This window comes from Penicillium malachiteum (assembly GCF_028827825.1).
Source record: "Penicillium malachiteum strain IBT 17515 chromosome Unknown utg000002l:1.0-8849297.0:1.0-8852440.0, whole genome shotgun sequence".
Taxonomy (NCBI): domain Eukaryota; kingdom Fungi; phylum Ascomycota; class Eurotiomycetes; order Eurotiales; family Aspergillaceae; genus Penicillium; species Penicillium malachiteum.
Window position 1 is genome coordinate 920,909 of NW_026643095.1, and position 25,496 is coordinate 946,404.

Below are 25,496 nucleotides of genomic sequence, written 5' to 3' on the forward strand. Positions count from 1 at the left end.
TCTATTACATGTTTTACCTCACTAAAATTGATACTGGCTTGATGCAATGCCAAGTAACTCAGCTAGGTAGGATGAGGTCTGAGTAATTTTGCGAAACACTCGGAATACTGGTATGAAAATGTTCTGATTATATCTCACTTGAAGTCTATTGACATGCAATGCTGGTGACCACATCTCTATCTTCACTCTTCTGGACAAGATCGTAAAATAAGCCCTTGGACTGCAACAACTCTGCCGGACTGCCGATTTCTCCAACACGACCATCTTCGATCACAACAATTTGGTCAAAGGATGCAACTGTCCTTAAGCGGTGGGCAACAACAATAAGGGTTCGACTAAACTCATTTCGAATCGTGTCCTGAATCTCCTGGTCTGTTTTGTCATCAACAGCCGAAGTTGCCTCATCGAGAATGACAATCTTCGGGTCTTTCAACAAGACTCTTGCCAAGCAAAGAAGCTGTCTTTGACCTTGCGACATATTCCCTCCACCTGCGCTGATCTGAGATTCCAACGTAAATGAGCCTGCTTTCCTATTTTCATCTTCTGAAAGGAGACCGACACGTCGCAGTACTTCGTTTAACCTGTTTTTTGGAAACTGGTGGAAGTAATCTAGATTTGACTCCATGGAACCAGAGAACAGAACAGGATCTTGCGGAATGAAGCCAATCCTAGACCGAAGAGATTCCAACTTAATCTTTGAAATATCGATACCGTCGATGAAGATTGCGCCGGACAGAGGCTCAATAAAGCGGAGAAGTGCAAGGGTCAGAGATGATTTTCCAGCCCCTGTCCGACCGACAATGCCGATCCTTTTACCAGCCCCCACAGAAAATGAGACATTTTTCAGGACCTTTGGAAGATCTGGCGAGTATGCGACATTCAATTCTTTGACCTGAACTTCCCCTCGTGATGGCCAGTCGGTCGGAACGTCGTCGCCGCCTTGTCGTTCAGTCTTGAGTTCAGAATATGAGATTATCGCGTTGGCGGCTTGCATATAGGTCTCCAGCATTCCAAAGGTATTGACTGAGCTGAAGCTCGCATGAGCAAAGCCCATTGAAAATGTGAGAGTAAATCCGAGATGAGACGCATCAATCACTGATCTCGATAGCAGAAGGATGATGCCAGTTCCGGTGCTGAAGAATATACCTGCGAGAGACATCTGGAGACCTAGCCAGCGATTGAAAATCCAAAAGTGTCGTCTGACTGTTGAAAGGTCATCAATTCGCCGATGCATTTGATCCGCAAACTGATTGACTACCCCAAAAGCTCGTATTGTTGAGACACCAGCTGCAGAAGCAGTGAAAAACTCTAAGATCTCGGCGTTACTCTCGGATTCACCACGTTTGACAAGCGTCCGGGCTTTCATGTATCCTTTGCCGACTTGGGAGCACCAGTACAAGATAACGACCGTCAAAAGTCCTGTGTATACGGAATTATACATTCTAGTTCAGTCAGTGATGAGCCCAATTTTTGATAATGGCGAAAGAAACATACCCAATGCCCAGCACGATCATTACTCTGATGAGGCAATTGACAAATTCCGACATGACCTGCAGTAATGCATCATCAACCTGCCTTGCATCTGCGCTGAATCTCTTCAGCATATCCCCCCATGGGTGTATTGTCCAGCCATAGGAGAGGCATTCGGAGAACGTTGCTTGTCATTCTGCGAAAGAGGGTCTGGGATGCACGAAAGGATCCTGAAAACGTGTGAACATTGAACGCGCACTCCAAGACAACGGCCAAAACGGTTCCAAGGAGATAGAATTGGAGATGACCCTGCAAGCTGTTCTCTGCCTGCCCACGCGATGTCGATCCTGGTCTTGCTGTATTGATTTGACCCAGCGCCCATGTTGTCAGTGCCGCCACGGCTTGTTTACTCACTATACCTGTAATGTATACGATAAAAAAGCTCCAGCCTCCCGTAGCTGTGAAGTAGTCCTTGTATGTATCCAAATCGGTTTGCGCGAATGCTCGAGCTGGTCTCACATTCAAGTTCGTGCTCGCGGCTTTCTTTGGCTTCTCCAGCGGTGCGTTTACCTCGCTAGTCACTCGCACCTCCGCGCCTTTCACAGCTGTCTCTTCGAATGCAATATTTTGAGCACTTCGAGTCGTGTTATTATGCACCTCAACAAGATATCTTGCTTTCGGGAGACACAGGGATACTTGATGGGTGGCAAGGATTCGAGTGCGTCCTTCACAAAGCTCACTGGTGAGTGCAGTGAATATCTCTCTTGCAATATGAGTGTCAAGGGCTGAGAAAATATCATCCAGTACCAGCAATTGGGCTTTCGAGTATAGAGCTCTACCAAAGGACACTCGAGCTCGCTGCCCTCCGCTAAGTTTGACCCCACGAAGCCCAATATGTGTCTGATCCCCTTTTGGCAGAGCAGCGAGGTCGGGTTCAAGTGCACAAGCTTGAAGAACTTTCTGGTATCTGACTTCATCAAAATTGCTTCCAAACAGGATGTTGTCTCTCACAGTGGCATTCTGAAGCCATGGAGTCTGCGAAACAAATGCAACTGGCTGGTTTGATGACGGTCCGGCGATGGAACCGCTAAGAAGATCTATCTCCCCAATGATCGCAGCAAGGAGTAGACTCTTTCCTGAACCTGTTTCTCCATGTATAACACTGAGCTTTCCAACTGGAAACTTCAGGCTGATATTTTGGAGAATAAACCGACGAGCCGAACCGTCGGGTTGTTTGACTTCATCTGATGGCCAAGCGAATGAAGCATCCTGGAATGTGACACTATCGGTTGGACTAGGATTCACCGTTTTCTGCAACTCGGGCGCTCTCAAAAATGTCTCCATGCGTTTCGCATTTGCCCGAGCAGCAAAATAGTCCTGGAAAACCACTGGAACAAAACCCAGGGTGCCTTGAAGATGAGGCAGCAACTCAATCATCGGGAAGATGACAGAGGATGACATCTGATTCTCCGTATACACATACGTGAAGACGGCAGCAGTAGCTACAATAAATGGCGACGCAACCTTCCACACAGATCGGATATTGGTTGCGATGAAGGCTCGGCGTATGTGCTTCATTTCCTCTTGGCGACATACTTCAATACGCTCTTCCCACTGTGCTTCCAGAGCCGAGAACTTGATCTGTCGTAAGGCATGCAGAGCCTCTGAGGTGGTCCTGGTCTTTTTGTCTCTTGCGACAACTAAACTTTTCTTCGCCACCCGTTCTTGGTTGATGACTCTTTTATGAATAGGCACCGTTGCTACCGTGACGATTACAGCCACTGCCGTGCTTTTCCAACCAAGAAGTCTCAGAAGAAACAGTATGGAAAGAAAAAACCTGACAAATGAAAAAGGCAAGATGTAGTTGACAGCTGTGAACTTGCTGAATGAGACTGTGTCAGAGGAAATGAGGTTGGTGGCTTCTGGTTTATCCCCAGCAAGCTTGGTATCTTTGCATCGCAATGCCTTGGAGAAGATTGCCATTATAAGCTGTGCGCGCACTGGAATTCCCATCTCCGACCATTGAATCCATGCCATGTGGTAATGAAGCACAGTGTCCGCTATGGAAGACACTGTGATGCCCATCAACCATATCCATGCGGTGTTGGTTGGAGTATTGTTATCTTCGAGGCATCTCAGAAGCTGCATAATACAGTAGGGCGCACCAAAGGTGATCACTGAGCGTACTAACATCAAAGTCCATTGTAGAGCGAAACCGTAAAAACGCTCAGATAGAACTTGATTCCATAGCGATATGTTGGACAGTGTTATCAGTGGCTGAGACCCCGAACGAGTCTTCCAATTCAAACGAGGCAGGTGGTCGATTCGAACACCACTCCCGGCGATGGCCAAAGCATTTTCACACCATTGCATAGAGTATCTTGCCAACACTGAGACACTGCTTTCACGATCTATGGGTTTCCCGTCTGATGAGAAAACATTCGGTCGGCGTGGGAATAAGAGTTGCGTAAATGCGATCACAAAGGCCAAATACAGCTCACAGGAAGCGGCTGACAAGTCCCAAAAAGAGCCATCGGGATCCAAGTATTTTGCGTGGATTTGGACAGCAACAATCAAGATCGCCAGAAGTGATCCTCTCAAAGCAGCGGACCACAGCGCTGGTGGATGAGTTTGCCAATACAGGGCAAGGCTGTGGATAGAGAGAAGAGGCTAAATTTTGAGTTAGTGAAACTTTTACCATCAAAATATTGGATTTATACTTCCAATGGATGTAGGGAAAGACGACCTACCCACAGAAGCTGCGCTAATGCACTTGGATTGGACCATGACAGCCTCAGGCTTTCATTCACATACTGGCCGTCCAGAGCGGCTACCGAGAATCCCAGAAGAGACAACACGGATGTCAAGAACAATAAGGGTCGGATTTGGGCTTGGTACTGTGTCTCCGATTCCTTTGACGCGGCACCATCCTTGTCAGAATACATGATCTATGTCGATTCTTGTTGAAAAGTGAAAGTACACTCCGTAGGAAATGCACCATTCAGTTTCTCAGGCAGTTGAAAAGTCGAGTGCCTGTACATATTGACAATAAAAATGCCTGGGTCACTTTCCATCTTATTGCAGTTGACTGAACATCGAGTCAAGCCCCGAGTCAATCTCAATCCCAGAGTCAATCCCGGACTCGGAGCCTTACGCGGACCTCCGTCGGGAATCGGGATCTTGATATGCTTGAGAACTAAAGACACATTTTATTTTTAAATTATGGAATATGACACTAGATTCTCATAATATTCAATTTCTAGACATCTGGACGTTAGTTCTGGTGCTTTTCATTTTTATCGCCATGGAAATACTCGTATAGTCAACTCAAGTGCAGGACACTCAAGATGGAGTTGAATAGGGATATAGGGGCTAATAGTGGGGGTGGCTTAATACCATTGGATGATTACACCGCAAAATCGATTTTCAATCAAGATATCATGAGTTTATTCAAGTTCGAAGGATACAAGTCTCGACATTTGAAATCGAGATTTTGTGTAATGGGTTCAAGAAATCCAGTGTGTTGTGCCCATAGTGTCCACATATCATTTGCAATTCACAGGGTCACACACCACCCGTGCTCGATTATTCGCTGCATTAATACTCATGATATGCAATCGGATAACGGAATAGCCTTGCCATTGTACGCGAGACCCGATGGTGTTACCACATTGTCACTTCTCGGTTATCTGCTGGTCCACTGACTCGGAGTTCAGACATGGAAAATCCTAGGTCCTCTTACACAGCTTCCAATCAACCCCTAATACTGCCTCATGAGAGGGTCCTTCAGAATGATTTGTGGCGCAGCATAATTCCTTTCATGATTGCTCAGATTGAGTCAGAGCTGGTCATAATGTTAGGCTCAGCTACATCCGCTAGCACGTCTTACTGGCGGACACCATTGTCATTATTCCATTTGATTGAGCCAAATCTACTCCGTACAAACCCAATAATAGTTTATTTCAAAAAATTAGCATAATAGAATTACTTGATAGTTTGCCAAGAAAATATTAGCAGCCCTTTTTTTACTCCTTCGAGGTTATCGGTGGTATCTATGCCACTTGGGGTTACTTCTCGGAGAACTAGACCGTCACTCTTTCCTGATAGTGAAAGGGTATAAAGGCACATATCTTCCGTGGAAGTCATTCTCTGGAGTTTCATGATATCTTGGGATTTGGAAACCGATAACAGTCAATCTCGGCACCATGGGTTCCACTACTGCACACCAAATGATCTATCATATCAAATCTGAACGGCTCTTCCCAGCTACAAAGCCCACTGAGAAGACAACGGTGCTGTCATTAGTTGATGCTACAACAGTCGACTTTTCAACTTCCTGTGCTATCTGGCTGTGTGAGAAACCTGATCTTCCAGGAGATGGGTTCAGCCTATTCGATCACTTCCGCAAGTCATTCGAGATTACCCTGTCAGCGTATCCCCAATGGACCGGTCATTTAAAGAGTATCACCACACTTGATCGCTCTCAGATAAACAAGGAAACAGCCGACTTTCCTCGTCATGCCCTTCACTACGGCCGTGTTTATGTTCACTACGGTACAACTTCAGACCCTGGGGTTGAATTCATCACTGCACAAAGCCCGGTAACTCTTGACATCCTATGCCCTGCTTTGAGAACAAGAGATCAACCGATATACAATCGCCAAGCTATCTCTCTCCATGAATTAAGCCCTCAAACTGTTATCGCCAATGCTTCCCGACCAAGCCCTCCAGATAAGTCCGGCTTGCTCGCTCCCTTGATGGCTGCTCAGGTGACTCAACTTACATGTGGGGGATTCGCACTATCGGCAAAGGTTGGACACCCACTTTCTGACATCTCCTCACTTGTGAAATTTGCAAAGGATTGGGCTAGTATCAGTCAATGGATACTTGCTGGTTCCAACTCACCAGCCCCAGTCCTGGATACTATCTTCGAGCCCGATCAAATAGACTCTATGGCTGCAGGAGACATCAATGCAGATGGCCCCGATCCAGGAATCCTCAAGCAATGCGCAAGCCTACCTCTAAATCGGTACGACTGGTGGATCTCAACAGAAGGCTGTCCCTGGGAAGCAGTGATCCCCGAACCATACAGAAGCCAAAATATCGAACCGATCGGCGACGCAATGCCCTGGTCAGAATGGGACTCCAAGTCACCTGTATCGAACTACATCGTGCATCTAACCCGTGAACAAGTGGAGATAATCTGGAAAGACGCTATCAGAGGAAGTCCCCATGAGAGCGGTGTCATTAGAATCAGTCGCCATGACGCCATCCTTGCACACATCTGGTCTTGCGTTACTCGTGCGCGCAAGCAAGGTGAGGACTCAGGTATCATGCATTGTGATCTCACACTTGGACTCCGACCTGCACTCAACCTTGATCCTGATTTCATTGGATCGCCAAGTATGATGGTGAACATCGAAATGACCGGAACCCAGCTTGCATCATCTACGATCTCTGCAGAGGAAAGAACGCGTTCGATTGCGCTAAAGATTCGCAAGACTATCAACCAGATGGCCCGTCCCACCTCTATTGCTGCCCATTTGCATAGCTTAGCATTTGATAGTTGCCCGCAACGAATTTGGCAGGCTTTTCTGGGATCGCGTCATCTTCTTGTGACGAGCTGGGCCCGTGCTGGGATTTACGAGGTTGATTTTGGATTACACTCTTTCCCTCATATTCGATACGCAGAAGGGGTGATTGCTGATCTGGATGGATGCGTTTTGATCAAGGAGGCGCCACCTACCGGAAACACTGATGCTTTTGGTGGAGGCTGGACTGATAATGGTGTTGATGTCTCCCTGCATATTCGAACGGAAGATATGGAGCGGTTGATTGAGGATCCACTGCTTCTCCCGCGTGAAAAATAGACCCTTGATCCTTGATAGGAGTCTTTGTTATTAAAAGTGATAGTCTTGAAATATTTTTATTTTGGATCTATGCTGTCCTCTTCACAACTGCTATATCTAGTGCTAGTAGACCGCACCGGAATTTCTCACGGTAATAGTACTCATATCTGGTCTACAATCAATTCTAGTCTCGTAAACATAGGCGATCTACATCCAGATGTCACATCAATCCCACGCAGCCACGCTCGGGCCAGCTTGAAGTCCGCCGAATGCGGCATTTGTATGCAAGGGCCCGCGGCTACTTGCGCCACACATGGGAAATAGTGAGGGGTCAAAGAATTCCATAGATTTTAGAATATTCTCCGAGAATGAAAGATATCTGAAGAATTCCAAAGTTGGATGGCATTGAAAAATTGCGGATATTATATAGGAACTACCAGTGTAACTGGTAAGGGTAGCCACATGTACCTGAGTAACCTGTCTCCGTAGTGGCGACTTAAAGGAAGAATCTTCCCCATACCCTTAAAAGTGCTCCGTGATCGCCGAAATTTTTCATCTAGACCTAATCCGCCCAATCCGCGAATTTATGACCTTAGAAACACCGGCTCGTTTCTCGTATTTGGCTTTCAACGTTCTGAAGGGAAGATTCAGCCCCTGAAAGAGTGTTGAGAGTGTTGTTTCCACGGGTGGAGACCGCAGTTTTTTTCTTTTACCTCCGCAAGTCTCCGCTCTTCCACCTTTTTCGCCCGCAACTCTCTCTTCGCCCCATTCCCCTTCTTCACCCTCTTATCCATTCCCTCTCCTGGGCCTCTGCACTCTACGCCGTTCCCACGATGGCCGAAAACAACGTGCAAGGGGCTTCCCTCTCGGCGGGAGATTCTTTGGCTCCTGGTCACTCGAGCGGGGTGGAATATAAGGCACCGGCTGCCACAGAATGTGCGGATGATGACCTTCAACAATACCACTCAACAGAAGGCCCTGGTTCGGATTCCTCAATGACCAAAGTCATTCAAAGTGCCATGGCTGCTACCCAGAAGGAGCAGAATATGACTCTGATGCAGGGTATCAGATTGTACCCCAAGGCTGTTGCGTGGAGTATCTTCATTTCCACCTGCATTGTCATGGAGGGATACGATATCAGTTTGGTCACCAACTTTTATGGATTCGATACATTTAATCAGAAATACGGTCAATTGCAGTCTGATGGATCATATCAGGTGCCGGCACGGGTAAGTTCACATCTTCCCCGAGTCTCGTCGCCCGGGAAGCTTGTTGAGATAAGGACAAAAAAGATACTAACTCACTATAGTGGCAAGCAGGTCTCAGTAACGGTGCCTACTGCGGCGAAATCATCGGTTTATTCATCAACGGTTGGGCCTCGGAGCGATTTGGATACCGGTATACAATCATGGCGTGTCTTGTGCTCGTGACGGCTTGGACTGCGATCTTTTTCACAGCTCCAAACATCCAGTCACTGCTGGCTGCCGAAATTCTTTGCGGTATTCCGTGGGGTGTTTTCCAGACGTTGACCGTCACATACGCCTCCGAAGTCTGCCCTGTTGCCCTGCGTGGATACTTGACTACCTACGTCAACTGTTGCTGGGGAATTGGCCAGTTGATTGGAGTCGGTGTGATTAAGGCGATGCTTGGCCGAGAGGATCAGTGGGCATACCGCATCCCTTATGGTCTGCAGTGGATCTGGCCTCTCCCTCTCTTCATTGGAATCGCTCTTGCGCCCGAGTCCCCCTGGTGGCTGGTTCGGAAGGGCCGAACACAAGATGCGAAGCGCGCATTGGAACGATTAACGAACAAGAAAGCTGACTCCGAGTTTGATGCCGATGAAACGATCTCGATGATGGTTCATACCACTGCCTTGGAAGCCAAGATCACCCAAGGCGCCAGTTACCTGGATTGTTTTAAGGGTGTTGATCTCCGCCGAACGGAGATTGTGTGTATGGCCTGGGCATTCCAAAACCTTGCCGGCAACTCTTTCTCCAACTACTCCACTTACTTCTTGGAGCAGGCTGGTCTATCTGATTCCAGCTCCTATTCATTTGCCATGGGCCAGTACGGTATCAACATTGTCGGCACATTTGGTGCTTGGGCCTTGATGGCTATGGGAGTTGGTCGTCGCACCCTGATCGTATATGGACTATGCGGTCTTTGCACTATGCTTATGGTCATGGGATTCCTTGGGCTGGTTCCAGAGGCGCACCAGACTCAGGCTTCCATGGCTACTGGCTGCATGATGCTTGTTTGGGCCCTATTCTATCAACTGACAGTTGGAACCGTTTGCTACTCCTTGGTTGCCGAGGTCTCCACACGACGTCTGCAGATTAAGACTGTTGTCCTCGGACGTTGTCTTTACAACGTTGTTGCTATCGTCTGTGGTGTTATCACCCCTTACATGCTGAATCCCACTGCCTGGAACTGGGGCAACTATGCCGGTTTCTTCTGGGGTGGCAGCTGCTTCCTTTGCATTGTTTATGCCTTTTTCCGTATCCCCGAGCCTTCTGGTCGTTCTTTTGCAGAGCTGGATGTGCTCTTTGAACGCAAGGTCAGCGCTCGCAAGTTTGCGACCACAAAGGTTGAGGTGTTCGATGAGACTATTGAGGGAGGAGTCGTCCATGACTATAAGACGCGAAAGACCACCAACAATGACCCGAGCCAAGCTGAGAAGAACGCTGGCTTAGCTTAATGCGATCATGTCTCATGTTTATGATTTGAGATCTTTATTTACGCTGTCCGCATCATTTACCCACATGCATGACATAGCGATATGACCTTCTGAGATGTACATACTACATTGCTCTTTATCTAGCTTTAATCCACATAATAAGAATGACAAAATGATTTATTGAATGTTGATCACTACTACTTAACTTTCTAATGTAGAGGTTGCTAGTAATCACAGTTTTAATGAATGTTTCCTTGTACACTAATACTAGCCCCCGCGATCCACGGTTGACAGCCGTTGGACCACACCTTCTCCCGCAGTCAGTACGATCATTTCCCGCTCCTACTCAAGTGCTCTTCTGCAAACCACAAAATCCGGGGATTCCTGTTTTCCCGTACAGATTGACGCAAGGAGAGTAATCTCCAGTGCGCGAGTCAGAAATCTCAGCGTTCCACCACGCGGGGTTCGTGGGGGTCCCACTCTTCTGCAGGATGGACACCACATTCATTACAATCCATGGCAAGTATGCCCGACCGTTCACAGGGTTCTCAGACCAGAACGCCCAATATAGCTGCATGCTTATAACTTTATTGCACTACCAATGGACTAACTGGCTGGTCAGATCTCTCGCGCGATGCCTCGATTCGGTACGCCTCTGATAGCATTCAGGTGGTACTTGGCTACCAGCCACATGAGGTGCTGAATCGTTCATGCTGGGAGTACTTTCATCCCCAAGAACTTCCCTTTGCGCGCAGTGTCCATGGTCGGGGTGTACGACTGGATAAAGCGGCCGTGCTGAATTATTGTTCGATTCGGCACAAAAATGGGGCGTGGGTTGGGTGTGAGTGTGTCTTTACGGTTGTGTACGATGTGTTGATCGCAAGTACCACCATTTATGGGCGTGGGAAAGGCGCTCAAAGTATGTGTTTCTCCAATTCTCTCTATCATCCCTCTATGTCAGGTTTCTACCAACATGGGTACATGACTAACTGTATATCTAGAACGAGCTGTCGATGCTCCCATTGTCAGCCAGCTTTTCGACTCATCTCCCAACGACCCACGATACCACATGCTGACTTTCATTTCCAACAAATTCTCGCAGCGTCTATCTGAGCCACTTCATGAGCCACGTGCAGCCATGTTCGTGAATAGATTTACTCGCACAGCTACCATCATGTACGCTACTAGAGGCGTGTCAGAGATCCTTGGACTGAGCCCGGACCAGCTTATTTCCAAAAGCTTTTTCTACTGTATCCAAGAAGCATGTTTGCGGGATGCCGTGCGATGCCTGGAAAGTGCCAAAGCTAACGACTCGATCGCATACTTGCGATTTTGGTTCCGAAATCCCATGCAAGATGAGAATCCGGAAATGGGTCGCCATGGGCTTGCCGCGTTCACAGACCCAAACCCACCTTTGGAGCTGGAAGCAGTCGTTTCATGTACTTCGGATGGCCTCGTTGTGATTCTTCGTCGGGCACGCTCTCCTATCCCCACTAGTGGTACAGTACCACCACAGCCCGTTCCGGTCTACTCTAATGGAATCTTTGCGGCACCATGGGCATTGGAACCGGTCTACTCTTACGGTGCGCCGTCCCATGCCCAGGAGAACACTGTTCCAGGTCCAATATTTCCGGAAGCCCAGACTACTCTTTGCCGGGACGATCACTCTGCTCCCTCCACGTACACTCCTAGTACCTCTGCGCACACTTTCCGAATGCCTCGCTTCCAACCCGGTGCTAAAGCAGGTGGCTCCAGTGGTCCTCAGGCGCACAATCTCATGGATACGATTCGTGATGTTGCTGTCTTTGCCTGGGGTATCATCGGCATTAACCGATCTCTTGAGCAGTACAAGTGTGGAACTCCAACAGGTGCCTCTCAGCCCGCAGATGCGACGATAGATGAGAACTGGAAGAATGAAGCTGCGGCGGGCCGTAACAACTGGGAGTGACAGTTCCGAAGGAACTATTGATGTATTCTTTAGTCTTTAAAGACCATTATCTGCATTACACTAGTGCTGATGGATATGATCAGCAGTATGAGCCCATCGGGTATTCCTCTTACTCATGCGACCACTCAGGCTTCTTCTTCTCAGCAAAAGCAGTCATACCTGTTATGGAATTAGCCATAACTCCAATGAAGCGATTTTTACAATAACCCAATGAAAAATAGATAATAAACTTACCAATCTTCTGATCCTGACTCCCAAACAGTCCATGGAATAGTCTTCTCTCATACTCAATCCCCTCCCTCAAAGAAAGTTCCTGACTCTTATTAACAACCTCCTTCGCCGCAACAGTCGCCACACGACTATATCCGGCAATAGTCTCAGCCGTCTTAAGCGCAACATCCAAAAGCTCAGCATGACCACCATCGACCACCTCCGCCGCAACACCCCACTCCCCAGCCTGCTTCCCACTAAAGTTCTTTCCAGTCAGAATTAACTCCATAGCCTTGCTCTTCCCAACAGCTCGCGTAAGACGCTGCGAACCACCGGCGCCGGGGATAACGCCTAGCTTGATCTCAGGTTGTCCGAAGGTCGCATTGCTAGTACAGTAGATGATGTCACACATGAGTGCGAGCTCACAGCCACCGCCAAGAGCGTATCCTGATACAGCGGCGATAACGGGTTTGCGGATATTGTTTGCGAGGTGGGACCAGGGGGCAATGAAGTTGTTTGTGTATGCGGAGGAGAAGGTGAGGGGGGGCCATTTCTTTGATGTCGGCTCCGGCTGGAAGGTGTTAAGACATCAGATTATTTCGAGTCTGACTTGGGAATTTTTGGAGTGTGTCTTTTCGTTCTATGTGAAATTGGTGCTGATAGAGTTAAGTTAAACGTACCTGCAAAAGCTTTCTCATTTCCAGTGATGATTATAGCGCCGATACCCTTATCCTCGTCATATTTGCTCAACGCATCATTCAGCTCGGTGAATAGAGGGCTGCAAAGTGCATTTAGAGCCTTTGGTCGATTGAGAGTAACTATATGGAGTCAATTGGGTTTCATTTTCATTTTCCCATCTGGTTGAAGCGATCGTACTTAAACCAACGCCAGGTTTCGGGCTCGAGGTGAGGATGTGTTCATATGAGTTGATCGAGTAGGGCCGTGCACGGGAAAGAAACGAATTCAGGGGCACGGATGTCTGTGAGGAGACTAGGCGGGCGCAGCGACGGGCAAACATGGTGAATCTGTGAGTAATTGTCAAGGTACTCCGGGATGATGTTGAAAGTGTGGAGAGCTAGGAAGGGAGGTTATGGGGATGATGTAGATAGTCCCCGCAGTACCGAGCGAGCGCCGAAGTTAACCGTCCCGAGGTATAAGGCTTACGTACTATGTATGAGAACCTTGGAATATGTACGTTAACGAATCTAGTCAAGTCTCATGAATAATTTATATCGGGCAATGAAAACCTCATATGTGTGTAATTTGGATTACTTTCCCTTTACAATTCTATTATCTCAACCAACACTTTTTTGTAAGTATCAATTTGGATGTTCTAAAAGCGGTAAGAGTTGCATTTCACGTGTAACCTGGCGGAATGAATTTCATAACCCGATATGGTTTAGCTCCAAGTGAAATGGGATTGATTATCTTCCAAGGGTTGTTACTATAGTCTGAACTCACCGGGGCTGTCAACCAATATCTATTGCAGAATGGGACACCCTAGCTCAAGCCACATGAGTCAACTTGGGCAAACAGTCCATTTAAGTGATCCATCCAATGACAGCGGGGCAGTGAGTTAGATGGCAGTATTATAGCCACCACCTCGTGCTGGCATGACTCGTACCCTCCCTTGACCACTAAAAACTCGAAATGGACCGGGCACATACAGGGGATTCCGGCCCGGAATAATTTCAAATCCGGGGGGGAAGAGCCTCAATTGGGCGTGAACACCCCTATTACGAGACAAAAGACTCCGTAGCGTCGTCTCAGCGAGCGGCATGGATTTCGATGATATCGCCCTCGAAGCCATCGATAGTCGGCGACAGGAATTAGTGAAGCTGGCTTCTGGATCAGGCCTCAAAATCGCCGAGCTCGCGAATCGCTATCGGCAACGAGATGACGGTATGTTGGTCTCCATGCATTGCGGGTCATTCAACTTCAGCTTCCGAGTCAACTGGGATGATGGAGGGGAAGATTGGTTAATTCGATTTCCCCTACCTGGGAAATCCATGTTTCTCGACGAGAAGGTCCGAAGAGAGGCATGGTTGATGCAATATCTTGCCAAAGAAACTACGATTCCTGTACCGCGCGTCATCGCTTATGGAATGGGCGATAAGAATCCGACTGGCCTGGGTCCTTTTATTCTCATGACCTGGATTGATGGCAAGAATATGGCAGATTTAATCAAATCAAAAGACCGCCCTGACAAGTATGAGGTTTTGGACCCTGCTGTCAACCTTGAGACACTCAAGACACTATATGGGGAAGTGGCGGAAGTTCTACCCAGCTCTGAAAGCTCGACTTTGACAAGATTGGTAGCATTGGTGAGGATAGCGTTGCGGGGAAGCCAGTTGTTGATGGACGACCCTTGACTCGGGAGATGAACGAGTTAATACGAACCTGCGGGTTGAATGACTGTATGCCAGAAAGGACTTATCAAACCTCTGTCGATTACATAGGATCCCTTCTGGATCTGCAGTCAACACACCTTGAACAGCAGCAAAATAGTGTGTACAGCTCCAGGGATTGCAGAGAGAAATATGCGTGTCGTCAGTTGATGAAAGCTATCGCGCTGAATTTTATCCCTCCGAGTGACTGTGGTCCTTTCAAGCTGTTTTGTGATGATCTCCGCCCTGGCAATATTCTCGTGGATGACTCACTTCGGATTGTGGGTGTTATTGACTGGGAGTTCAGCTATGCAGCCCCTTCTCAATTCGCGGGAAGTATTCCTTGGTGGTTAATCCTAGAGCGGCCTCATCGGATCGCCAATCAACGTGGCGCTGAAGCCTTCTTCCAAGAGTTCCTTCCAAAGGCCACGCTATTCTTGGAAGCACTAGAAGCTCGAGAGGAAACTCATGGATTGACTGAACATAACTCCCGCCTCTCAGTTCGGATGCATCAGTCTATTGAAAATAAATCTGCATGGTTTGCACTTGCTTTACATGCACTGTCTACTGTTGATCTCATATATTGGGATTTACTCGATGAATATTGCTGGGGGCCAAGGTCAAGCATAGCAGAGAGAGTTCATCGGGTTACAACAACACCAGAAATTTACAAGGCACGAGAAGATTTCGTTCAATCAAAAATCAAACAGCTCCAGGAATACTACAAAGAGCTTGGGGTGGACTTAAGTGTTAGCTATGAAGCAGAGGAGCCACTTCAGTCGATACCTGAAGTTAAGGGCGACCCAGCTCCACAGGTATGATACCTGAGTCATTAATCTTTTTATTTACCCATGACTCACTAACTCCACCATTGGCTCAGGATATGAATATTTTAAATAGAGGTTTCTTTCAAGGTGCTCTCGTTGGACTGGCTATTGGATTGGGGATCACGATCTTCGTAAAGAGACGTCAGTTGTAGATAGTAGACCTCTTTTCCTACTTGGGTTGCAGTTTGTTTTCCGAGTTTCCTCACCGTCTGACAGAAGACTCAAGGAGAGTAGCAGAATCAAGTCTATGGCTAAGACCATATATTCACCAATAGACTATATTTCCCTTTTATTTATTACATCTATACATGAATACATCTCTCTTAGGTACTTCTGGATAAGGATGCCAGTGAAGAGTTGCGATGGGTGAGCATTAGAAGGTGCTGAATCTTCAAATTTTATTTGATGTTGATTCTCCATGACATTCTGCCTTGTACAAAGAAGTATCCTGAATAATCCAGCTTATGCTGAACCCTCAAAGAAGAAGCAACGGCACCTGGGAGCAAGGAGGGACTCGGAGTCAAATATTGGGCATGTATGGTGTTTTATTAGATTAGAGTTTAATAATGAGTCTATGTATCGGAGTCTATACTACCAATAGGCATTATGATGAGGTATGCGCATATATGAGCTATTCACAGAGAGATGCTTCTTCAACCAGCCTCAGTGTAAACAGTGTTGTTAGTCACAGCCTCAGCTGGCAACCACTGTCCAGCAACAGTGTTGTTATACTTGAGTTGAGCCAGTGTGAATGTATGGAGCTCAGAAACCAGCACCGTAGAATCGAGAGGCAAGACGCGGTGCACCATGGCATTCTGAGTGAGCATAGAGATATACTCCTCACCAGCAATGGACTTAGAGGAGTTGAAAGTAACGCGGATCAGAGCATCAGGGGAGTTGGTGCTGAGTAGCGAGGTGGACAAGAGCCACAAGGCTGGGCCGTCGGCTACGGTCGAGGCATCGGCGATATGGAGCAGACCAGCGTTGACGCCGAGCAACGGGTGCTTAAGAGTGAAGAACTCCATCTCACCAGAGGCTCCGATATGGCCGAAGGTACCGGTACCGCCGGTGGCATTTCCAGCGAGAGTGAACCACACACCACTCATATCACCGTAGGCGGAGATCATTCCGACAGCGTTGTTACCCACGCTGGGTGGAATAGGCATCTGCTTTGTCTCGCCGCTGGTGACATTGATGCGCATGATGGAGGAGTCGGTGTCTTGGGTGACGTAGATCAGGCCGGAGGTGGGTTCTTCCTTGATGAAGACGGGGCTGTTGAGGCACTCGTACAGGGTGTGGTCGGATGAGTTGGCGACATTGGCAGAGAATACATAGTACTGGCCAGTTTGCGGGGAAGCCACCTTGAGACCAGCCCAAACGCGGTTGCCGATTTCGAAAACACAGTGAGGACCGTTTCCTGGGGCGGGAATGTTGATAGTTCGGAGGACGGTGGGGGGAGTTGTGAGGTTCTTGCCGGGATCAACGAGCAGCAGCTTGTTCTCCCCCTGCAGGGACAGCCACATCTTGCCGGGATATCTGGTGGAGGGCCACACACCATGCAGCTGGGAGCTACTGTTCTTTCCCATGGGGAATGCGTGGTAAGCCATGGGCTCTTCGGTGACTGAGTCCAGCTCGATCTTGATAAGCTCGCTGTCGGACATCTGGGTCAAGAGCACAAAGTTTGTGTTTGGCACACGCGCAAACTCGTGAGTCTCAAGAGCGACAGGCATGAGATACTCAGTGAGACGACGGCTCACAAGGGAGTTGGAAGCAATCTGTGTAGAGTTTGCAGGAACCCGTGCCAACGCCATGTTGGCGCCGAGCGCCAGCGCAATGGCGAGCGACTTGAAAGTATTGAACATCATATTTTTGAGATGGTCTGCCCAAGTTGAGTTTTCGATCTGAAGATTCTTAGGTTTGGGGGAAGAGCTCCCCTTTTATATTCAACTTAATCTCCGACCTAAACTTCCGACCAGCTGAGCTTCAAGTTGTTCAACGCCACATCTCGTCTTAAGGATCTTACGTATCCGATCGTATTAAATACATGATCAAGCGCACCTGAATAGCCTAATCTCTCTTAATCTCTTAGAAAGGATCAGCAAGAAAACTCAAACATGACAAGACAGCTAGGAGTTAAAAAGGCCGAGAAAGTGGGGGAGTTCGCTCAACATTTGAAATCGGGATAGATCAACCTATAAACTTGAATCATTCCAGACATGGAGATATTTCCCTAGGTTTATGCTCCACTGTATTTAGTGGAGAATCCCTGAAGACCCTACCACCACCCCTGATTCTCTTCAAGCGATCAAATTAAACTTCAATGCTGTGGCATGAAGAACATGTGGTGAGATTTAAAAGGTCCGAATTAGAAGCCAAAGTTCCCGAGGAATGTAAATAGTTCAAAATAGTTCAGAACATTTGAACTTATCGATGTCTCTTTATAATAGGAGCCTGAGATCTGCATCTCGGCACTCAAGAAGCTGTGTGGACTTCGGGTTCTTGGCTTTTTTCCCGATTGAAGCTAAGTTTTCATGTGGGTCAATGCGAATACGGGGATTCTCTATGACTATCAATTCAGCTCGGTGGATTAGTGGCGTAAATGGCGTCCTCAATTTTATTTCAAACTCGAATGTTGAGTAGACCTGAAGAGCAGTAAGCACTAAAACAGGATCATAACTCCCAGTCGCTCATATCATGGATATTGCTTGATGGCCCCTCTTGAGCAAGGTTCCACATAATGTAGAAGTAATCTTGCCAACTCTTCTTCTTTTCGAAATGCCAGTACTCCCAGTCAATCAGGTAGCTAGTAACAGTCAGAAGTCGATCATAACCTTGGAATAAACGACAGAAAAAGACTCACCATTTATCTTTCTCCTTATCTCAAACAAGATTGCGCATGGCTGCGTCTGAATGAACTATACGGTAACCACCGCAATCAAATATTTCCCTAGTATCACTATTAGCCAATACTCCATGACTGCCCAGGTGTATGTAGTTCAAGTTGAGACACGGAATATTCAAGGAACAAATGACTCACAGCCATGCTTTCTTAAAGGCGCTTCGTAAACGATGCCTTTCATCAATGGGCATCTGACTACTGAACCATAAATCTTCGGGATCGGAACCTGGTGGATTCTCCATCAAAATGCTTAGCTTGTAGCCACCCGGAACCCATTCGTCATACGCTTGTTCTTCCGCCATCCAATCAATTAAAGCCGGGGTGCTGGAGCATCCTTCATTTGTCAAAAGAGTCAAGGCGTCAATTTCCGACTTGAAATTGCCAGGGACCTCCCGGATAGCCTGCTTGGCACGAACGTCAGGGATTTCTTGGGATGTCCCATACCATGGAATCCCGGTGATCAATATTAGCATCCATGAATATACTATAAGTTTCCCAAAAAATAATATAGGAGAAACCTGGAAGTAACTTACTTTTAGCGAATTTTGATGATAGCAGTAAGTGGGCCCTCCCCAGATATTTTGGAGCAAGAGAATACTCCGCGTGCCTCAGATCCAACGCCCAGCTCAGTGCACTCACTTTCGTCATTGCAGTGATCGCTTTCGCTTATCTTGGTGTCTAGCTTCCATACTGAGCCAGAGGAAAACGACAACTCGGTACTGATGAATTTCTCGTCATCGAACCAGTCGATGGAGTCTTCGATGGCCATTCAAACGCAGATTTATCCTGGAAGGGCGGCTGTGGAATTAATCTTAAATCTTAGGGTGATATCGATCTTTAAGAAACACCAACATGTTGGGTCTTGAAAATTAGTGATATAACTTGAAACTTGAAGTTTCAGTCTGGTAAAAAGAAGGGTTTTGTCCAAGGGGCTAACAGGCAGCAGTTGAGTTTGTTGCCTGTAGGGGTACGGGAGCCTATAATAGCCACATAGCCAAACCCCCTATACACTCCATATGGCTAGCAGAAAGAACATTCAAGGAAGAAAAAAAGAGAAGTACTGTATATATTATCAGCTATCTCTTACTCTTATTTCAGATACCTCTCACTTCAGACTTGGTTATCTCTCACTTTAGCATTCCAAGGTTATGTTTATTACTTCCAAGTTAGGACTACTAGAAAATTTAGATCTTGGCCCTGCACTGTGACTGTGACTTAAATTGATGTATTACAAAATTAAATGAGGCTAACCTTAGTAGACGCTACTATGTTTTAAGAATTTTGAGAGTATAATACATGTCATAGACATCGTTTTATTAGATGCTGTGAAAAATTAAGAATATAACAAACTTATTGGGCATTCACCAATGAGGGATTATGTTTGATAGACCCCCATAGGCAGTAATCGTAGACTAACAAACATTTCGACCATCATATATACCCGCGCTTTAGCGTATAAGAGAATGAAGGGAAGAATGATAGCGACCTCCCAAAGCAATATGGGCTTTGCCTTCAGTTGCTCCTTTTCAAATGCATTCAAGCGAGCAACAGGGTCTTGCGAATCCAGAGCCTTTTTCTTAGCAGACTTCGATTCAGATTGTGCCTTTTTTAACTTGAACCATATCAAATACTTGTCCCATCTGCCGAATCGCTGACGTGCTGCAATTGTTTCAAAGATCCAGAAAGAAAGAGTTGCCCCGGCTACCAGCCCGCTACAGACGCGCTACAAGACCTTTTCGGTCTGGGATGGGAATTCAAAGTTCCATCCTATCAAATGGAGAGACGCAAAGGTGGTAGTGGTACAGAATGGAAGAAACTTTTCCATCGTTCCAATATCAGGGAAACGGTCATTGGGGAAACGACGTAATGGCCTTTCGCGATTGTCAAAGCGCAGATTGAAAAATTCCATAACTTCAAATCCACATGTCGGTGATTGCTTAGCGATGAAGTCAAGAGGCGTGTGCTTGTAAGGAACAGCGGCAGCATCACCAGCATCGATTAGAATGTCTGCCCTTGTAGCTTCTGTTTTCAAGATGATGCCAGTCTGTACATCGCTTGGTTTATGGAACCAGCAGAGAAATGTACCCATGGTACAGACCACAATCGCTCCCGTAGAAAGTTCTAATGTGGTTGTGGGAAGCTGGAGAAAAGCACGGCCAAGCAATTCTATTAAGAACCAAGTGGCTTGGAGTAATGAGAGAAGACGCCCTAAAGCATCAGTTTTGGATCGGTCCCAGATCTCCCCTGCTGTGATCTGGGGAACTTCCACATATCCTTTTTCCACCAGATATGCCAGCTGACGAGCATTGACAAGAAACGGGGTGCTTGCTCTGGGCTGAAGAAGCATTCCACCCATATCAGCATAAAACCCATGCCGAAGAGTCCAACTATCCTGCTGGGCCGTAAACTTTCGAAACCTGAGGACAGATCGGCGCGCCGATGCATATTGGCCCATGGCAACTGTAAGGACTAGTTCTGGGGCGACAATAGCCCAGAAAATCCATTTTGCTCGTTGACGGAGGATTTCGAAAGACCCATCGTTAGGGTGAGGGAGGTTCAAACAAAGCGCGGTCCAGGTGCAGAGGACAATTGTCAGTAATGAAGACCATATTATGTCCATGGTCCCTCGAGTGTTAGGGCCTGAGTTCCATCCTTGAACTAAGGTAGTCATATCGCTCGTGTTATTGTCCATAATGTTAAGGACAGGGATTTGTTATTAGGCATGTTAATCTGCTTTTGTCTGGTCAAGTAGAAGATAATAATCAATCTCTCTTGCCCCGAATATGGCTTTTGCAATTGAAATTCCGAAGAGATGAACGCGCGCAGCCCCTCAATGCGCTGTATGGGCGCTAATTGCATGGTCGTCATTATGTGAAACACAGCCAAAAATTTCCATGTTGTTTCCTTCCGTATATGGTTCTCATATTGTAGAAATATAATCCCCTTAGTGTTGTCTTGATCGGAGTAAACTCCCATGGAGGTAAAATTCGCTTCATTCTTTGAAATGATGATCGCCATGGCCCTGAGGTCGTGAGGTCTGCGGAGACAACAATCAGCAATGCGCTGTGGCCAAAAAAAGAACTGCATACGAATTACTCCGCATGTTCTCCTGTTTCAGCGGCGACCGTTCCGCTTTTCCTGGCGAATGGCGGTTATCTTCAACGAACAGGGGTCTGTCAAGCGGGGCTGGGGCTGGGGATCGGGAAGAACGCGCTAAAAGAAAACCAACATCCCCTGGATTGGAAAGGACATCATCCTCAGTCTTGTGGTCAAGCTCCCTGATGGAGTGATTGAGAGAACAGTGAATCGCAAACTGCCCGGGCGCTCAATCTGATTACTTCGAGAAGATGGCTCGCAACGCTAAACAACCATCTTCGTCTCCCGACGCAATGACCAAAACAACCGCGGGGTCAAACAAGAAAGACAATCAAGGATACTAGCACACGATCGCCAACAAGAATCAAATTCCCCAATAGCCACGCGATAATGACTATATTGTGAAGGGCCATCCAATGCCCACATATTCTTACTGGCGATCTCTACGACTATGGCGATGCTGGCATATGGAGACAATGAATATCTGGACTCATCTGATCGGGTCTACAGCATTTGCGACTACGTAGTGGTTTTGTTTTGTATCGATACGCGACTAAGATAATGAACATCGATACCGACTATGGAGACATCTATGCCTTCGGCATTTTCACAGCCTCCGCAGCCACCTGCTTCGGATTGAGTACAACATTCCACACACTAAGAAGCCACTCATACGATGTCCATCACTATTGGGGACGCATGGACATCCTCGGAATCAGCTTACTCGCTTTTGGCGGTGGAATGTCTATAACATACTACGCATTCTATTGCCAGCCATCAATTCAACGGATATACTGGGGACTCAACCTTTTCTCTGCCCTGGCAGCTGCATACACACTATTCAATAGCGGTGGTGGGGGTAGTCGAATGCGAACGCTTCGTGGCAGCACTTTCACTTTTTTAGGCATTTCTGCCATGCTGCCTGTATTCCACAGTGTGCATCAACTGGGATGGGAGCGCGCTTGCACGGAGATGGGCGCTAGATGGTACCTTTCCGAGGGCCTCTTCCTGCTTGTCGGAGTCAGTATATTCGTTAGTCGAGTTCCTGAGAGACTAAGTCCTGGGTCCTTTGATATCTTGGGTCATTCTCATCAGCTGTTTCACTCTTTTGCTGTACTCGGAGGTGCCTGTCATCTTGTTGCTTTGATTGTTGGCCTCAACTATCGGAAAGCGAATCCGATATGTTGAAGAGAGCTCATAATTAAATGAGATTATTGGTTTACACCTAACTTTATCTTTATTGTACAAACTTGAACAACAGAATAGTACGCCCGGTCGACTTTTGGACTTGATCCTATCTAGACAAAATGTCGGGTAAAGGTAGTACTCGTCATTCGTGTCCGATTCTGATACAAAACCAGAAGGTCTCTACAGAGGGTGAAGTTTGACAGTAAGAAATTTGCACTCTCAATGTGAGGTAATCATCTTTGCCCCGATAGCCCATTGCAGATCGGGCAAAAACTACTATGATTGCCCTCGAAATAAGTTACTATTGGCAACAAAACAGACAAAGAAACTAATAGGACCTCCGAACTGGGTCCGAAATCAAACACCTGGGTATAATCCTACCTCGCAACAAGGTAAAACCATTGAATGGTGGAATGTTTCAAAGGGGCCTCTATCTGCCTCTGAGGGCTTGATTCTGCTCAGCGGGCTCCTGGGCAGGGTCTGGCTAAAAAGGTTATCAATTAGTCCTGAGGTCAGAATAAACCCGCACGGAGGGCCTGTTTCCATGTATCACGACTTAACAGCATAGAAAAGAACCATATAATCCTGAGTTGGATTTTCTCCGCTCCGAACTTTATCCCTTCTGATAACAACGGATTAGCAGCGCCAAGCAGTGGTGGTCCCAGGTGCCAGCCGGCTCAGCACGAATCTTCTTTCGATGGAACTTGGTGTGTTTGTCGACAGTAGCCCAGTGCTGAGCCTTAGCCCGTGCATCATTGGAAAAAGTGGCTGCATTGGCTTTCGGTCAGCGCGCCTTCTCTCCGTTCTCTCTCTCTCGTCACTATCGCTCGACAGGTAACGGGGATCAACGCCCGCAGGAAGGGGCACCTTACCGAAGTCATCAGCGTCCTGGCCAGTGATACAAAGAGCCCCAGTCCCAAAATAAGCAATTCAGGCAACCAGAAAATGCCTCTTAAATCCCAGCGACTTTCTGCGCTCAGATTGCCAGCATTGAAAAACAGCCGCCATGGCTTTGAGGGGCCCGGTCTATCCGATGAAATCAGGTAGAGTGGAGCCTTTGGTTGAGGTGCTGTGCTTGTTGTCTTGAGGGTTCACTATGAAAAAGGCGAGAAATTCGGAGAATCCGGTCCTTGTCTGGAGACTGGAAGCTGACGACACTGTTGAAGGTCCCACCACGTAGCCCCTTGACATTCGCATTTCCCTTGGGCATTTCCAGTTCATTGTCGCGGAGCTTGAGAACTTTATCCTCGAAGGTTTCAAACGGCTCCTCGTCAAATTGGACAGTGGATGTGGTGTGATTTCACTCGCATGAGGACTGTGAGGTCGAAGTAGTTGCGTTGGATGACACTGGGACCTGGAGTGGGGATGGAACATGTGCCCTGTGTGTGGTGCGTTGGAGTGAGGGAGAAGGTGATATTGAGAGGATCAGGTGGCCTACACCCACCTGGTTTCAACAGACATTTTGCAAACTTGATTTGAATGATGTAATGATTTTTGTAGTCTGGTAATGATGGTAACTTGAAATGGTATAAGCGTGTTGACTAGCAATTGAATGCATATTTGGATATGACAGTTCAAGCTTTACTTCAGAAAGGAAAGTGATGTGATGAGTGAGAGTTCCAAGGTTCCAAAAAAGGATTCAAGTAAGACGTCCACGGGTAGATGAGAGATAAGTGAAACCATTGGAACCTGAGAAGGATATCTATGATCCACATCGCTTCCAACCAGCACATACTGCATACCATACCAGTTGACGAGTCTATCTCATATTTTCTCATATCACGTTATATCATATATTATCACGTCACGGTTCTCTTTCGGGGTATATCTATAAAATAGTGTATTTTATGCCTTATTGATTTCAAGCACACCGTATTCCTTTTTAATATCTGAGTTCAGAGAAATAAAAGTAGTTCTGTGCTAAATTCTCTTTTGAATTGGCCTTTGAAACATTTGGATCATGAAGTATCTCAGTAGGCTATAACTTAGGATACAATTTGCTCATATTTTGGTGGTCTTTCGATAAAGTCGAATGAACTGGCAGTGTTGCTAACAACAAGACCAAAAATCGATGCTCTCATGATTTCTTTGTAGTATAGAAGGTTGTAGGTCGGGTCAAGTGCAAAGAGGTTTCTCATGGATTCCTTTTCCGTGTTTGAAAGTGCGCAGCCGCGAGTATCCTGACAACAACCACATTCAACCGTACAATGACCAAGTCCTAACTTGCGGGTAGCCTTAACCTCACGGGTCTGACAAATACCACTTGGGGTCTGATCGCCATAGTTGAAGTCCTCTCACCACAGATCCACTAAATTCTCTGTGTAGCTGACGCCGTTCGCACTCAGCCACAAAATATCTACCTCGAAAACCTTGAATCTCCCTCTCAATCTCTTTGGACCTTGCCGAGGAGATTTGGCCTCGCTTAATCTCCTCCAGCATAGCTTCTCTCTGTGTGATTTCTCGGAGTGTTCGTTCAGTTCGGAGAAACTGAGGTATTCCTATCCCAAATTCAAAAAGCCAGTGGTAGTCAGTCCCTCGGGCCTTTCGATAACGATATCGTTGAATTTTATTAATTTTCCCTTCCTTCTCCAGCTTTTCCTCCTTTTTCAGCATGCTGCAAAAAATCGCACCATCTTGACTGTGGGCTGAGAAAGCTTTCCTGGTATTAATGATGATCAAGATATGAGAGAAATAATCTAACGTTCGTATGAGGAAAAATCCCTGGACCAGGCGTTAAAATCATCTTACAGAGTATATTGCGTTGAGATCCGCTGCTGTTTTGAGAGCCGGCACCTCTATGATAGGTAAACTTGCCCCAAAACAACATTTGAACCTTGGAAAGACACCTGGGCAGACTGGTCAAAGAACCTTGGAAAGTTACCAATCACTCCCGAGGTCAAACCTTGGAACTCAACCCCCACTGCCCATGTCGATACGATATCATT

At 47.0% G+C, this 25,496-nt stretch overlaps 10 protein-coding genes across 10 annotated transcripts; 5 read left to right on the plus strand and 5 right to left on the minus strand.

The window, feature by feature from the left end:
- Positions 1 to 145: 145 nt before the first annotated feature.
- N7483_003394 (P-loop containing nucleoside triphosphate hydrolase protein) lies at positions 146 to 4,415 on the minus strand (the record flags this gene model as incomplete). Its single annotated transcript, XM_057086831.1, has 4 exons — positions 146 to 1,442; positions 1,495 to 1,587; positions 1,730 to 4,140; positions 4,221 to 4,415. 4 exons carry the CDS (start codon positions 4,413 to 4,415, stop codon positions 146 to 148), a joined length of 3,996 nt encoding a protein of 1,331 aa, XP_056946660.1.
- Positions 4,416 to 5,675: 1,260 nt separating this feature from the next.
- N7483_003395 (transferase family protein) lies at positions 5,676 to 7,340 on the plus strand (the record flags this gene model as incomplete). Its single annotated transcript, XM_057086832.1, has 1 exon — positions 5,676 to 7,340. One exon carries the CDS (start codon positions 5,676 to 5,678, stop codon positions 7,338 to 7,340), a length of 1,665 nt encoding a protein of 554 aa, XP_056946661.1.
- An 812-nt stretch (positions 7,341 to 8,152) lies between these two features.
- On the plus strand, positions 8,153 to 10,017 carry N7483_003396 (putative MFS alpha-glucoside transporter; the record flags this gene model as incomplete). Its single annotated transcript, XM_057086833.1, has 2 exons — positions 8,153 to 8,548; positions 8,629 to 10,017. 2 exons carry the CDS (start codon positions 8,153 to 8,155, stop codon positions 10,015 to 10,017), a joined length of 1,785 nt encoding a protein of 594 aa, XP_056946662.1.
- Positions 10,018 to 10,512: 495 nt separating this feature from the next.
- On the plus strand, positions 10,513 to 11,944 carry N7483_003397 (PAS domain-containing protein; the record flags this gene model as incomplete). The annotated part of the gene is made up of 3 exons (XM_057086834.1): positions 10,513 to 10,519; positions 10,619 to 10,915; positions 10,998 to 11,944. 3 exons carry the CDS (start codon positions 10,513 to 10,515, stop codon positions 11,942 to 11,944), a joined length of 1,251 nt encoding a protein of 416 aa, XP_056946663.1.
- A 109-nt stretch (positions 11,945 to 12,053) lies between these two features.
- On the minus strand, positions 12,054 to 13,172 carry echA (enoyl-CoA hydratase echA; the record flags this gene model as incomplete). Its single annotated transcript, XM_057086835.1, has 4 exons — positions 12,054 to 12,103; positions 12,179 to 12,725; positions 12,839 to 12,972; positions 13,031 to 13,172. 4 exons carry the CDS (start codon positions 13,170 to 13,172, stop codon positions 12,054 to 12,056), a joined length of 873 nt encoding a protein of 290 aa, XP_056946664.1.
- Positions 13,171 to 15,362, plus strand: N7483_003399 (phosphotransferase family protein; the record flags this gene model as incomplete). Its single annotated transcript, XM_057086836.1, has 3 exons — positions 13,171 to 13,181; positions 13,929 to 14,363; positions 14,474 to 15,362. 3 exons carry the CDS (start codon positions 13,171 to 13,173, stop codon positions 15,360 to 15,362), a joined length of 1,335 nt encoding a protein of 444 aa, XP_056946665.1.
- Positions 15,363 to 16,021: 659 nt separating this feature from the next.
- N7483_003400 (uncharacterized protein) lies at positions 16,022 to 17,233 on the minus strand (the record flags this gene model as incomplete). Its single annotated transcript, XM_057086837.1, has 1 exon — positions 16,022 to 17,233. The coding sequence occupies one exon, from the start codon at positions 17,231 to 17,233 to the stop codon at positions 16,022 to 16,024; it is 1,212 nt and encodes a 403-aa protein (XP_056946666.1).
- Positions 17,234 to 18,401: 1,168 nt separating this feature from the next.
- On the minus strand, positions 18,402 to 18,740 carry N7483_003401 (uncharacterized protein; the record flags this gene model as incomplete). Its single annotated transcript, XM_057086838.1, has 1 exon — positions 18,402 to 18,740. The coding sequence occupies one exon, from the start codon at positions 18,738 to 18,740 to the stop codon at positions 18,402 to 18,404; it is 339 nt and encodes a 112-aa protein (XP_056946667.1).
- Positions 18,741 to 19,990: 1,250 nt separating this feature from the next.
- Positions 19,991 to 20,959, minus strand: N7483_003402 (uncharacterized protein; the record flags this gene model as incomplete). Its single annotated transcript, XM_057086839.1, has 1 exon — positions 19,991 to 20,959. The coding sequence occupies one exon, from the start codon at positions 20,957 to 20,959 to the stop codon at positions 19,991 to 19,993; it is 969 nt and encodes a 322-aa protein (XP_056946668.1).
- A 965-nt stretch (positions 20,960 to 21,924) lies between these two features.
- Positions 21,925 to 22,551, plus strand: N7483_003403 (uncharacterized protein; the record flags this gene model as incomplete). Its single annotated transcript, XM_057086840.1, has 1 exon — positions 21,925 to 22,551. The coding sequence occupies one exon, from the start codon at positions 21,925 to 21,927 to the stop codon at positions 22,549 to 22,551; it is 627 nt and encodes a 208-aa protein (XP_056946669.1).
- Between the last annotated feature and the right edge of the window lie 2,945 nt (positions 22,552 to 25,496).